Raw genomic sequence first — 15024 nt, forward strand, 5'->3', positions numbered from 1 at the left:
ATTGCATGCAAGTAGGCGGCACCGCGTTTAGACAATCACAAAGGATAGAATGTTGGTGTTAGGATTCTGATTGGTGTTCATGCTTTGTTTTGGGTAATCCGTCACTTCCTGCTTTCGTTGCGGCTAAGCGGAAGATAACATTGGAGTTTCAGCAGGCAGTTTGTCGGAGAATACGCTATTTAGTATAGCTTTATTCGATACATTTTGAGATATAAAGTTTGGAGTGCTAATTTTCATCATGGTAAGTACTCGACAACACTGGTTTTGACTGTTGCTTATGAAAAATGCTAACATAACCAGTGCCACATCGTATCGGAATTCACTAGCTAACCGTTAACTGTTAGCTTGATAGTAGGAAATAGTTAGCCATTCAAATCAAAGGAAATATGCACCATCATTCTGACAAATTTATATCTACCTTGCTCAGCAACTTTACTTGTGAATCGTACAGCTTTAAAAAGTTAAATGGTGTCACTTGTCAGCTAGTTTTACATGAAGTAGGCTAACTAGTTGGTATGATGATGATGTTTGAAATTAAAGTTGGATTTGAAATCAGTCAGGGTAACGTTGTCTAACCAACTGTCTAAAAATAACTAATTTTTACCTGACCTAACTACTTTTTGTTTTTCAAAATATTTGCCACAGTTTTCCTTCAACATGTTTGACCACCCGATGCCACGGACTTTCCAAAACCGCTTCTCCACTCAATACCGCTGCTACTCTGTGTCCATGCTGGCGGGTCCCAACGACCGGTCTGATGTGGAGAAGGGAGGAAAAAGTAATTATTCTATATGATGGCAATTCTATAAATTGCCAACTTTTAAATATATCATAACTATACCAGGAATGTATGGAGTTTGACACCTAAGCTTTGCCCCAGTGTCCTATACACAAGTGAAGTGACTGTAGAGATTGCAGTCACTGTCATCCTACTGTCAATTGATTCTGCCTTATCCTGCTCTGTAAGTGTTTTTTTTAGTGCTCATATTGCTCTGTTTTCTCATTATAGTTATAATGCCGCCATCTGCACTTGACCAACTAAGTAAGTAACTCCTACTTTATCCAGATTTAAACTCTGATGATCTACATATGCAATTTTTCCGAACCAGAGTTTTATACCCAACAGATGACTTCTTCTTACCCTTCACTCTTTTCCCCCAAAGGCAGACTTAACATCACCTACCCCATGTTGTTCAAACTTACCAACAAGAACTCCGACAGAATGACACACTGTGGTGTCTTGGAGTTTGTAGCAGATGAGGGGATTTGCTACCTGCCACACTGGGTGAGCAGGGTTGTTTTATTTCAACACTTATTTTTTTATAAACCTTGTGCCATATTTCTATCAAAGGATGCTTTAACTGCAGAGCTGTAGTGAAGTGGTAACACTCCCTGGCACAAGTCACATATATAAGACTCCCCACAAGAGACCAGGGTTTGATCCCCACCCTTTCCACTGTTTCTCTCCTTCTTGCCTGTTTCCCCCTCTGATTTCCTTTCTGTCTAAATAAAGTGAGAACACCTAAAAAAAAAAAATATGTGTGTGTGTGTGTGTGTGTGTGTGTGTGTGTATGGATGGATGCTTTAAATTGGGAACCGTGTATGTTATGTCACGTGCATTAAAGTTAGGGATGGGCATGAGTACTCTAATGGACTACTTTAAAACTCCAACTTTAACCAGAGATCACTTTTTTTTTCAAATACTGCAAAACTATTTGGTGGAATGTGCTTTGTGGCTGCCTGAACGGGCAAGTGAAATTTTGTCACCCTTACCCCTAAAAAAACAAACGTTAATTTGCTTTGACTCTAGTGTTCCATTTGTACATGTGCATTTGTGGGGCACAACAAAAAATAATACAATTCTTCTCCCTAAATTCCCTTTCCCCTCCGTGTCTCTTTCACTCAATTGCATTCCGACCGCTCCCTCTACACACGCGTGCTGAGGGCGCACGCAAGCTCCCGTTTGGCCTACAGAAATAAATGCCTATAAAAACTTATCTAACTGATGAGACACACAACCTACATTCCTTGCCAAATGGCATCAGTTTTGTCACAAATTCAAAATGGACTGGTTGATTGAAGTAGGAAAATGTGTTCCAACAACAAGCAGCAGTTTTGGAATAATTGCGTCCCGTATATTTTCCGCTTAGGCTACTTTGTGAACTACTGATGCCATTTAGAATTCATGGTTGCTCAGGGCCTGAGACCCCAAGGACTGTCATATACTGTAGGATAATTGAAGACTGTTCTTTGCTGTACAACAAGGTTTTTCAGCAGTTCCTTGGGGAGAAATCTGTGCATCCAGCAGGAGCAGAGGACACACTGGAAAACTGGCTTTTCAACATCCACCGCTCAGAGACAACCAAGGGCATAAAATTGCACATAATCGCAGCCTTGAAAAATGAGTAATCTAATCTCAGAGTTGTGATGGCTACTTCAGCACTGGGAATGGGGATAGACTTTAAGCGTGTCATGTAGTCAACTATGGACCACCTCAAGACCTTGAGTCCTACTACATGCAGGCATATGGAAGAGCAGGGAGGAATGTCATGAGCTAAAATGAATTTATCCTGTACCGTGGAAGACAGCTTGTTTGAGTTTCATATAAGAAGGGACTGTATGTGTCAAACAGAACCAGCTGTAGGCAGTTGAAACTCTTAAAGCTCTTTGATGATTAAGGCATGCAACCAATATCACCCAAACATGGCTGCTGTGACAATTGTGCTACTACCTCATGCAACTGCAAGGATGTACAGTGCATTCGGAAAGTATTCAGGCCTCTTCACCTCCACATTTTGTTAGAGTACAGCCTTATTCTAAAAAAAAATTTTTTTAACTTCAATCTACACACAATACCCCGTAATGACAAAGCGAAAACAGGTTTTTAGAAACCAGACATCGCTCATCACCTGGCCATCCCTACAGTGAAGCATGGTGGTGGTGGTGGCAGCATCATGCTGTGGGGATGTTTTTCAGCGGCGGGGACTGGGATACTAATCAGGCTCAAGGGGAGGTACGGAGCAAAGTACAGAGAGCTCCTTGATGAAAACCTGCTCCAGAGCACTCAGGACCTGAGACTGGGGCGACGGTACACCTCCAGGACAACGACCCTAAGCACACAGCCAAGACAACACAGCAGTGGCTTCGGGACAAGTCTATGAATGTCCTTGTATGGCCCAGCCAGAGCCCGGACTTGATCTCCGGAGAGACCTGAAAGTAGCTGTGCAGCGACGCTCCCCATCCAACCTGACAGAGCTTGAGAGGATCTACAGAGAAGAATGGGAGAAACTCCCCAAATACAGGTGTGCCAAGCTTGTAGCATCAAACCCAAGAAGGTTCTTCAATAAAGTACTGAGTAAATGGTCTTAATACTTATGGAAATGTATTTACTTTTTTTTAGCCAACATTTCTGAATCTGTTTTTGCATTGTCATTATGGGGTATTGTGTGTAGATTGAGGATTTTTTCAAATCCATTTTAGAGTGAGGCTGTAATGTAACAATATGTGGAGAAAGTGAAAATAATTACATAAATAAATGCAACAAAGAATGTAACGTTCTAAAAGTAAATACATGTTTTGCCAGTCTACGTTGTCATTTGTTTCAGTATTACGGTTTTCCTCTTTCTTAAATTACTGTGGCATTTAAGATGACAGTTTCCATTCCAGAGTTTCAGCACCACAGTTGAAATCAACAGTCAACATTTGTGCCTTTGTCTGCGTGCCAAAAGGGCAGACCATTTGTTCTTCTCACGGTGTAAGGTCAGTTTGATTGCTGAATCTGATCCATTACACTTGTTCCTCATAGTCCAATTTGTGCAGCAGGTTTATTTTGGAGTTCTGGAAGCTCGGGTAGAACCTGCCAGGTGTCAAAGCAAACTCCTTCTGATGAAGAAGCACACTTAGTATATGGTTGATGGCCTCAGATTTACTTGAGATTGAGTGCTTTCCAGACTTTGGTGTCAGCTCAGTCTTTATCAAATCGCTGCATGAGGTCTGTCTTCTCTCGTTATGGTCCTGCTGAATTTCTGTGCAATGTCAAACTGGACTTGGGCACCTTGATGTTGGATGAGGTCTTTTGTGAGGTGCACATTGTGTCCGTAGTTCTTGCATCAAATACTTTTGGTATTGCTCTGGGCTGATTACTTTGAAGACATGTACCAATTATTTCCAAAGGACCTCTTAAGTATATGTTACTTTACCAGAAGTAGTTGTAAAATTGACCTTAAATAAAAGGAAAATAAGGTTTTAATATCTGAGACTGTCATAATGCATTATGTAACACATTTGCATGTGCCACATAAAATGGGCCTATCAGTTACTTCATTGTTAAGTGGGGAAAATCGGTACAAAGGATCTAGGCTACAATTGTCATCATGATCAACTGAATATATTATTAAATGTAGCCTACAAATGTGAGCCTGTAGGACATGTGCAACACTAACTGATAAGTCAATGAAGAGGGTAATGATTAATACTGGGATAATAAACAAACAAAAAATCATAGCTATGTTGTTCGAAGGTAGAGCACTTTAACTACTTTCGTGTAGTGATCACTTTTTTGTCACTTGCAGCCAATGATGCACAGAAAAACGGTGCTTGTAGCGGTTGAATTCCTATATCTAGCAGCTGGTCATATGTGTCTGGGGCTGGGACCCTGAATAAGCTGCGTCTCTCCGGACTCTCTCTGCTTTTCTGAACAGACACTTTTGGTACTTCTTGGTGTCGAGACAGCCATTACACAATTTCATTCTGTGTTCCAGATGCGTGATGCATCACTTTTATTTAACTTGGAAAAAATATCTTGTTTAATTCTGTTTATATTACATCGTGTTTTTTACTATAACATGTGTCTTGACAGTGTTAAGGGCTCAGGAATTAAGCGTATCTTGTCTGCTAAATTAACAAAACAAGGCTATGCCAGTGCACAGCCATCGGCTTCTACAAACAAGCACCACTGCTAAGGTTACTGAAATTTTTAAAGATTGTGTTTCATGATATAATATAACCAGTTGATATTACGGTTTGAATGAATTAATATTAAAATGGCATTGCCTAATATTGAGTTGCATCCCCTTTTACCCTCTGAACAGCCTCAATTCTTCTGAGCATGTTTTATTTTATTGAACCTTTTATTTAACTAGGCAAGTCATTTTAAGAACATTCTTATTTACAACAATGGCATACTGTACACAATCCACAATCCATGTCTCAATTGTCTCAAGGCTTAAAAATCCTTCTTTAACCTGTCTCCTCCCCTTTATCTACACTGGTTTTGAAGTGACATCAATAAGAGATCATAGCTTTCACCTGGTCAGTCTATGCCTGGCACGGCATGGACTCTACATGGTGTTGAAAGTGTTCCACAGGGATGCTGGCCCCATGTTGACTCCAATGCTTCCCACAGTTGTGTCAAGTTGGCTGGATATCCTTTGGGTGGTGGACCATTCTTGATACACACAGGAAACTGTTGAGTGTGAAAAACCCAGCAGCTTTGCAGTTCTTGACACACTCAAACCGGTTCGCCCGGCACCTTCTACCATACCCAGTTCAAAGGCACTTAAATCTTTTGTATTGCCTATTCACCCTCTGAATGGCACACACTGTACACAATCCATGTTTCAATTGTCTCTAGGCTTAAAAATCCTTCTTTAACCTGTTTCCTCTCCTTCATCTACACTGATTTGAAGTGGATTTAACAAGTGACATCAATAAGAGATCATAGCTTTCATCTATGTCATGGAAACAGCAAGTGTTCATAATATTTTGTACACTGTCTCTATGGGGCAATTAGGATTTGTTATCTGTAATGTTTGTGATTAATTAGGCATCATTGCGCACTGTTCCCATATTTTTTTCCAAAGCGGGCCTTGTTCAAAAAAATTTTTTCGATATTGGAGTACTCAAACAGTCAAAACATTTAAAATCAAATCAAGTTTTATTGGTCACATACACATGGTTAGCAGATGTTAATGTGAATGTAGTGAAATGCTTGTGCTTCTAGTTCTGACTGTGCAGTAATATCTAAAAATTTCACAACAACTACCGTACACGTGTGTGTATAAAGGAAGGAATAACAATATGTACATATAAATACATGGATGAGCGATGGCCGTAAGGCATAGGCAAGATGCAGTAGATGGTATAGAGTACAGTATATACATATGAGATGAGTAATGTAGGGTATGTAAACATTATATAAAGTGGCATTGTTTAAAGTGACGAGTGATACATTTATTACATCCAATTTGTAATTATTAAAGTGGCTAGAGTTGTTAGTGATGGCTGTTTAATAGTCTGATGGCCTTGAGATAGAGACTGAAAAACAGCTTCTTGGTCCCTGCTTTGATGCACCTGTACTGACCTCGCCTTCTGGATGATAGCGGGGTGAACAGGCAGTGGCTCGGGTGGTTGTTGCCCTTGATGTTTTTGGCCTTCCTGTGACATCGGGTGGTGAGGGTGTCCTGGAGGGCAGGTAGTTTGCCCCCGGTGATGTGTTGTGCAGACCTCACTAACCTCTGGAGAGCCTTACGGTTGTGGGCGGAGCAGTTGCCGTACCAGACAGTGATTGTGCATCTGTAAAAGATTGCGAGTGTTTTCGGTGACAAACCAAATTTCTTCAGCCTCCTGAGGTTGAAGAGGCGCTGTTGTGCCTTCTTCACCACACTGTCTGTGTGAGTGGACCATTTCAGTTTGTCCGTGATGTGTACGCTGAGTAACTTAACTTTCCATCTTCTCCACTACTGTCCCGTCGATGTGGATAGGGGGCTGCTCCCTCTACTGTTTCCTGAAGTCCACGATCATCTCCTTTGTTTTGTTGAGTGTGAGGTTATTTTCCTGACACCACACTCCGAGGGCCCTCGCCTCCTCCCTATAGGCCGTCTCGTTGTTGTTGGTAATCAAGCCTACCACTGTAGTGTCGTCTGCAAACATGATGAGTGAGTTGGAGGTGTGCATGGCCACGCAGTCATGGGTGAACAGGGAGTACAGGAGAGGGCTGAGAATTCACCCTTGCGGGGCCCCAGTGTTGAGGATCAGCGGGGTGGAGATGTTGTTTCCTACCCTCACCACCTGGGGGGCGGCCCGTCAGAAAGTCCAGGACCCAGTTGCACAGGGCGGGGTCGAGACCCAGGGTCTCAAGCTTAATGACGAGTTTGGAGGGTACTATGGTGTTAAATGCTGAGCTGTAGTCAATTAACAGCATTCTTACATAGGTATTCCTCTTGTCCAGATGGGTTAGGGCAGTGGGATTGTGATTGCATCGTCTGTGGACCTATTGGGGCGTTAAGCAAATTGGAGTGGGTCTAGGGTGTCAGGTAGGGTGGAGGTGATATGATCCTTGACTGGTCTCTCAAAGCACTTCATGATGATGGAAGTGAGTGCTACGGGGCAATAGTCGTTTAGCTCAGTTACCTTAGCTTTCTTGGGAACTGGAACAATGGTGGCCCTCTTGAAGCATGTGGGAACAGCAGACTGTGATAGGGATTGATTGAATATGTCCGTAAACACACCAGCCAGCTGGTCTGCGCATGCTCTGAGGACGTGGCTAGGGATGCCGTCTGGGCAGGGTTAACGCGTTAACATGTTTTACTCACATTGGCCACGGTGAAGGAGAGCCCGCAAGTGTGGTAGCGGGCCGTGTCAGTGGCCCTGTATTAAAATCATATATTAAAATCGTCACCTCTCTGTGGTCATGAACTTTAGTGTGTATGTTGTCTGTAGTGACATGGTTGCCTGTGTGTTTCCCCTGTAGATGATGCAGAATCTCCTGCTGGAGGAAGGGGGCCTGGTCCAGGTGGAGAGTGTGAACCTCATGGTGGCCACATACTCCAAGTTCCAGCCACAGAGCCCAGACTTCCTGGATATCACTAACCCCAAAGCAGTGTATGTACAGTTATAGACCTTTTAATCACTCACCTCTGCACATTGTCTTTAAGTGTCATTAAAAATAGGCAAATGATTCTCACTTTTCACTTCACTCTCATAGGTTGGAAAATGCCTTGAGAAACTTTGCCTGCTTAACTACAGGAGATGTTGTCGCAATTAACTACAATGAAAAGGTAACTGTTTGAAGTTATTGGTACACTACACAGCCAAAAGTATGTGGAAACCTGCTCATCGAACATCTCATTCCAGAATCATGGGCATTAATATGGAGTTGGTCCCGCCATTCCTGCTATAACAGCCTCCACTCTTCTGGGAAGACTTTCCAGTAGATGTTGGAACATTGCTGTGGGGACATCTATTCAGCCATGAGCATTAGTGAGGTAGGGCACTGATGTAGGACGGTTTGGCCTGGCTCACAGTCGGCGGTCCAGTTCATCCCAAAGGCGTTTGATGGAGTTGAGGTCAGGGCTCTGAGCAGGCCAATCAAGTTCTTCCACACTGATCTCGACAAACCATTTCTGTATGGACCAGGTTGCGTTCTCCTGGCATCCGCCAAACCCAGATTCGTCCGTCGAACTGCTAGATGGTGAAGTGAGATTCATCACTCCAGAGAATGTGTTTCCAGAGTCCAATGGTGGCGAGCTTTACTCCACTCCAGCCAATGCTTGGCATTGCGCATGGTGATCTTAGGCGTGTGTGTGGAACTCAGTAGTGAGTGTTGCAACTGAGAACAGGCAAGTTTTATGTGCTTTAGTCACTTGTGTGGCCTACCACTTCACATTTGAGCCGTTGTTGCTCCTAGACATTTCCACTTCACAATAACGGCACTTACAGTTGACCGGGGCAGCTCTAGCAGGGCAGAAATTTTATGAACTGACTTGTTGGAAAGGTGGCATCCTATGATGATACCACTTTGGAAGTAATTGAGCTCTTCAGTAAGGTAATTCTACTGACAGTGTTTGTCTATGGAGATTGTATGGATGTGTACTTGATTTCATACACCTGTCAGCAACAGGTGTGGCTGAAATATCCAAATCCACTCATTTGAAGGGGTGTCTACAAACATTTGGCCATATACTGTATGATGACTGTATTACAATGCACAAGGCAAAACTGTAATGGAATTTGACTTGTCACCAGAAATGTTTCTTCTAAATGTAAGGTGTGGCATCACAGTAGGCTGCTGAGGGGAGGATGGCTTATAATAATGGTGGGAATGGTGTTTGATAACATTCCATTTATTCCGTTCCAACCATTAATATGAACCCGTCCTCCCCAAATAATGTGCCCCCGGCAGTGGCATACAGTTGTGCCTGACCTGTTATCTTTCTCTTTACTGATTTCAGATCTATGAACTGCGAGTGATGGAGACTAAGCCAGACAAGGCCGTATCTATCATTGAATGTGATATGAATGTAAGATCTTCTGTACTATCTATCATACCATAAGTGGAGACACAACACTTTAACTTAGATTATGGTACCTAATAGCTCTACCTCACCCAGCCATACCTGTTGTTGTCTCTCAGGTGGACTTTGATGCGCCGCTTGGTTACAAAGAACCAGAGAGGTGTTACAAAGCACCAGAGGAGCCCACAGTAAGAACAACACATGTAGAGTATTTCTAATCCGGTCTCAGTGTTTATACTGTATGTTTTGATGAACTCTAATCACTCCTCACAACAGGAGGAGGAAGGAGACCCCAACACTTGGACTGAAATGGACATGAGATTCAGAGTGAGTTTATGCTTATGGATTTTTTCCTTACTTACCTCAGTTCATACCCATATGGTTCACGTTCTCTTTCATTTATGCGAAGCTCATGCAATCTTCAATTCAACCCATGAATTAGTCTGAATACTTCTCTCTATAGGCTTTCACAGGTTCAGGCAATCGCCTGGATGGCAAAAAGAAAGGCATCGAGCCCAGCCCCGTCCCCATCGATCCCAGTGACATTAAAAGGTTGGGAGCTATTATCAGTCCTAAAACAACCCATAATCCTTTCCCCATATCTGGGCAACTTTTGTATATCCAGATCACATCTACATGTGACATGCTATGATGAAATCAGCTCTGATCTTAATCTTTAACCCCTCTCTGTCCCAATGCAGAGGGATTCCTAACTATGAGTACAAGGTTGGCAGGATCACCTTCATCAGAAACTCCAGGCCTCTGCCCAGGAAAACAACAGAGGATGTAAGTATGATGGTTAAAGAAGGAAAATGTCATAAACTGCTTCATCCCTTTCTTGCAAACACTGAAATTCCAGGAAGGCATAAAAGCTGTATTTAGATGGTTCAAATTGTATGTGCCAGATTTGAATGATGTACGCTAAAGCTAGTTGCATGTTTTCAGGAGGATTCGGAATTCATCGCCTTCTCTGGTGAGGGAAAGTCACTTCGCAAGAAGGGTGGCAGAAAGCTTTGAGGCACTACAGTATTCAACTGCAGAGACTGACTGACTGACTGCAGACTCCACATACATACTCACACACCCACCATAAGCAACCAATAAAGGCAGGTCATGAAAAGAGCTGGGTTCATTTTTTTCTTTCCCTTGGCAGGAATCAACAAGGCGTTACTTTCCTTTGATCATATTGTAATGGTCTTGCCCATGGTAAGCATGTTAAAAGCACATTTAAAAAAATGAATGTTATTGGGACTGTGGTTAGAGTCCAGGGTTGCTGGTATGAGCCCATTCAAAGACAGCAACCCTTTCCTTTCACTACAATATGATAAATATCATAGATCATTGTTTTACCTTTCAACGGAATGACAGTTGTTAATGTTGGAGTGGGTTTGATTTTTCTTGGAATATGTATCAAATTAATTTGGAAACGCTCCTCTGACATTGGAACCTGTTGGACTTGAACTTTGAGTGATGAGTGATAGATAAATGCTATTTCGTTTGTTTATTTATCAACTCTGAAGTAAAGTACAGTGTTTTGAATGTGCACTCTATAGATCTGTTTATTTTTTACTTAAAATTATTTGTGTGTGGAATGATGCTTCCATTATATTGGTTTATAGAGCCTAATGTTAAAGTGTATCAATAGGTATTGAAATAGCTACATATTGTAATTGGTAAGTGTGCGGAGTCAAGAACAAAACACAGTAAAGGGATACAAGAACAACTTGCGAATAATTTAGGGATTTATGAGTCTGAGCTGCATGGTTGGTTGGTGAGGATGGAGGCAGTCTCACAGTATGGACTGGGATAGAACAACACAGAGAAATTAAATCATTAGACATTTTGCATGACTGAAAAACACCAACTTTTTGATGACTTTTCTTTGTATCTGACTGGTATTGCCGGCAACAAAGCCTGTACTTTTATTTCCACCAACCGACCTAGTTATGATTGCAGTAATGTATTTAAAAGTCATGAGTATAAATGTTGCCTTTCATTGGCACATATTAAGTCATGAACATTCTGTTGTCTGTCAAACTATTTATTGTCAATCACAAAGCTTTACAGAAATGCATTTTATGCATTTATTCTCTCCATTTAAATGCATGCAGTTCTGTCTTTGAGTTGTTCTTGAATATTGTCACAGAAATGCTTTGGCATTTGCACTACAGGAGGTAGGTGGCACCTTAATTGGGGAGAAAGCGCCCATGGTAATGTCTGGAGTGGAATTAGTGGAATGGTATCAAACACATGGTTTCTATGTGCTTGATGCCATTCCATTTACACAGTTCCAGTCATTTTTATGAGCCATCCTCCCTTCAGCAGCCTCCACTGGAGTGCACACTTCCTTTTCATTTTTTTCTTCTTGACTTTGACAAATAAATATTTAAAAGCCCTCTATATTTAGTGAATACATGATGGGTTAGTGTGCACATGTTTCTAACTTAAACTACAAATGGCTAGTAGGTTGAGAAGAGAAATTGTGTGCAATGTGATCACATCCAAGGTTGATCAAAAAAGCTACTTTATGAAATGCTCATACAGAGGTTCATCCAGGGCAGATGTTTTTATATGATCTGGAAGAGCATATTCTAATGCTTCTACCTCAATGAGCACATGGGCTCTGTTCCAAAATACAACTGGTTTGTTATGACAGCAGTTGCACATGTTAATGACACTCAAGTTCTGTGGGAAAAATATTGTTTATATTTTGTTCTATTATATTCATTCTTACTATAAAATATAGGCCATATGTGTTGACTGATCAGGGCAGGGGAATGTAGGCTAATGGTGCTTTCAAGACAACTGGGACTCGGGACATTTTTTTGTAAAATTATGGGCTTCAGTGACCTTTTGGTCAGAAAGTCAGAGCTCTTGGAATTCAAGTTGTCGACAATTCAAGACGATCTTTCCCAATCTGAGTTTTTTTTGTTCTTTTCTTCAACGCTCGGAAGTTGGAGATTACCGAGTTCCCAGTTGTTTTGAATACGGCGTTACACTTCAGCTCTACTATAAGCTTCACGTTGCTTTGTCATCAGCGTTATGTCAATGTGACGTTCTACCTGCTACACAGAGCTCATTGTTCTTTATTTTATTTGCCCCTACTGTGATCAGGGCAGGGGAATGTAGGTTACCAAGTGGCGCAGCGGCCTAAGGCACTGCATCTCGGTGCTAGAGGCGTCACGATATACCCTGGTTCGATCCCGGACTGTATCACAACTGGTCGTGATCGGGAGTCCCATGGCGCACAATTGGCACAGCGTCGTCTGGGTTAGGGGAGTTTGACCGTCATTGTAAATAATAATTTTCTTAACTGGCTTGCCTCGTTAAATAAAGAAAAAATAATTGCGACTTTCAAGTTTGCGCTCAGCAGACCTGAAATTTGCTCAGTGAGGGAAAAAAATAGAGGGAACATTTGTGTCCACATACACAAAACACCTATGTTATTCTATTATTGTATTTGTCTGATGTTTCTTAGGACCTGCATAAACATTAATGGATTTCTGTCCAGCCAACTTATATAATTACCAGAACATAGGCTTTCTGACAATGTTTTGAGTAGCCAACTTTTTATTCACCATAGCAGGAAAATACAAGGTAATTATTTACAAGTAGGCTATTACAAGCTGCTAACTTACTGTTGTGAATGTGAAGGAAGGAAAGTAGTGGAAGGTCTGAATTTAAAATGAGGAACTTAGAACATGCAGCTGTCAAGTTACCGTGACAAAAGTCACACAACAGGGTCAACGTTGAATGTCTTTTGCTCCTTCCTGACAAAAACAATGGCTACATAAAAGGCGAATACCGAAAAGAAAGAGGTAAAAATAGAAATGTAGCCCAGTTGTTTTTACAGGCTACCTACCGTGAATCCTATGTGTAAGCAGTATGAGTGACTCACAACAAATCTCCGGTCTCTCGTCTCTTGTAAACAAACACCACCTAACTTGAACCGAGGGAAAGAAAGTTTCAGATTGGATATTCGCCTGTAGTTTTCCTTACGTCCATCAACAGCAGTTAGGGACTGTCAACATAGTGACAAATCACATGTTACAAATTACAATAGTTATTTAACCATTACTCCTGAAAACTTTCAAAACTGGTTCTAGCTAACCCGATTGCAAAGACACAGACACACATTGCACACATTTATTTTTTGTCGATTTACACCTCGCACTATTTTAAATTATTTATTTACATTTTTGAATTTCAATAGCTCGTTGTTCATATGACCTACTGGACTCAAACAAGGTTCAGAATGTCCACTGACTACCCTTCTATATTGCACACCCTTTAGTTTGTCCATTTTCATCTCACACGTTTTTACATTATTTTTTCCAAATGTAAAATTTCAATAGCTCCTTGGTCATGTGACCTAGGGACTTCAAACAAGGTTCGGTATGTCCACTGATTACTCTTCTGTATTGCACACCCCTTAGTTTGTCCATTTTCATCACAAGATTTTACATGAATTTTTCAAAATTTAGAATTTCAAAGCTCCTTGGTCATGTGACCTAGTGACTTCAAACGTGGTGCAGAATGCTCCCTTCTATATTGCACACTCTTGTTTGTGTGCAGTAAAATCACGCAGTTTAACATACATTTTTCATAGTTTTAAATTTCAATAGATCTTTGGTCATGTCAATTACACACCTAAGAAGGGTGCAGTGGATATACACCCATATTGCATAACCTCTAGTTGTGTCTCTTCTATATTGTACATTAATATTAGTTTGACAGTTAGGGGGTTCAGTCCAGTGTTGTGTTTACCCTTTTCTTTAATATTTATCTATAATTATTGTTAGTTCTAAGTACTTATTTTCCCTGTTTTTTATTTTTCCACAGTATTTAACAGTGGTACACAATAGGAGAGAGACAGATAATATTTCCTTTTGTCGTTAATATCAACCATAAAGGAAAAGGGCAAAGTACAAGAGTCATGCTATTAATTGTCCAAAGCAGGGATGGAGAGTGAGCTAGTGAGGTAGACTGCAGTTGGTTTGCTGGTCAATACATATACTGGACATGTAACCACAGTATTGTTGGCCAGTACATCAATGAATAAAAATGGAATATTGACAAATTAAACAGACATTGTAGACCTTTAATCTTTTCCAGCATGTCAACAGACACTTAACTTCAAATAAGTATGAAACATTTCACAGTGCTAACTTTCTCTTTATACCTGGTTGATGTACATGTCAGAGCCTCTTCAGTGTGGATGGGGTATAGCATACATTATCCCTGGTTGATGTACATGTCAGAGCCTCTTCAGTGTGGATGGGGTATAGCAGACATTAACCCTGGTTGATATACATGTCAGAGCCTCTTTTCTGGTGTGGATGGGGTATAGCATACATTAACCCTGGTTGATGTACATGTCAGAGCCTCTTCAGTGTGGATGGGGTATAGCATACATTAACCCTGGTTGATGTACATTTCAGAGCCTCTTCAGTGTGGATGGGGTATAGCATACATTATCCCTGGTTGATATACATGTCAGAGCCTCTTCAGTGTGGATGGGGTATAGCAGACATTAACCCTGGTTGATATACATGTCAGAGCCTCTTCAGTGTGGATGGGGTATAGCAGACATTAACCCTGGTTGATGTACATTTCAGAGCCTCTTCAGTGTGGATGGGGTATAGCATACATTAACCCTGGTTGATATTACATGTCAGAGCCTCTTCAGTGTGGATGGGGTATAGCAGACATTAACCCTGGTTGATATACA

General features: G+C 41.3%; 1 protein-coding gene across 2 annotated transcripts; it reads left to right on the plus strand.

Annotated features, from left to right (window-relative positions):
* Positions 1 to 84: 84 nt before the first annotated feature.
* ufd1l (ubiquitin recognition factor in ER associated degradation 1) lies at positions 85 to 10836 on the plus strand. 2 transcript variants are annotated; one of them, XM_024438491.2, is made up of 12 exons: positions 85 to 241; positions 646 to 778; positions 1010 to 1042; positions 1164 to 1285; positions 7751 to 7881; positions 7985 to 8057; positions 9231 to 9299; positions 9413 to 9481; positions 9570 to 9620; positions 9757 to 9845; positions 9995 to 10079; positions 10239 to 10836. In XM_024438491.2, exons 1-12 carry the CDS (start codon positions 239 to 241, stop codon positions 10308 to 10310), a joined length of 930 nt encoding a protein of 309 aa, XP_024294259.1. In that variant the 5' UTR covers positions 85 to 238; the 3' UTR covers positions 10311 to 10836. The 2 variants fall into 2 exon arrangements, with proteins under 2 accessions (XP_024294259.1, XP_024294260.1); XM_024438492.2 differs by having other exon boundaries at positions 10242 to 10836.
* Positions 10837 to 15024: the final 4188 nt, after the last annotated feature.

This window comes from Oncorhynchus tshawytscha, linkage group LG12, assembly GCF_018296145.1.
Source record: "Oncorhynchus tshawytscha isolate Ot180627B linkage group LG12, Otsh_v2.0, whole genome shotgun sequence".
In the NCBI taxonomy this organism is placed as follows: domain Eukaryota; kingdom Metazoa; phylum Chordata; class Actinopteri; order Salmoniformes; family Salmonidae; genus Oncorhynchus; species Oncorhynchus tshawytscha.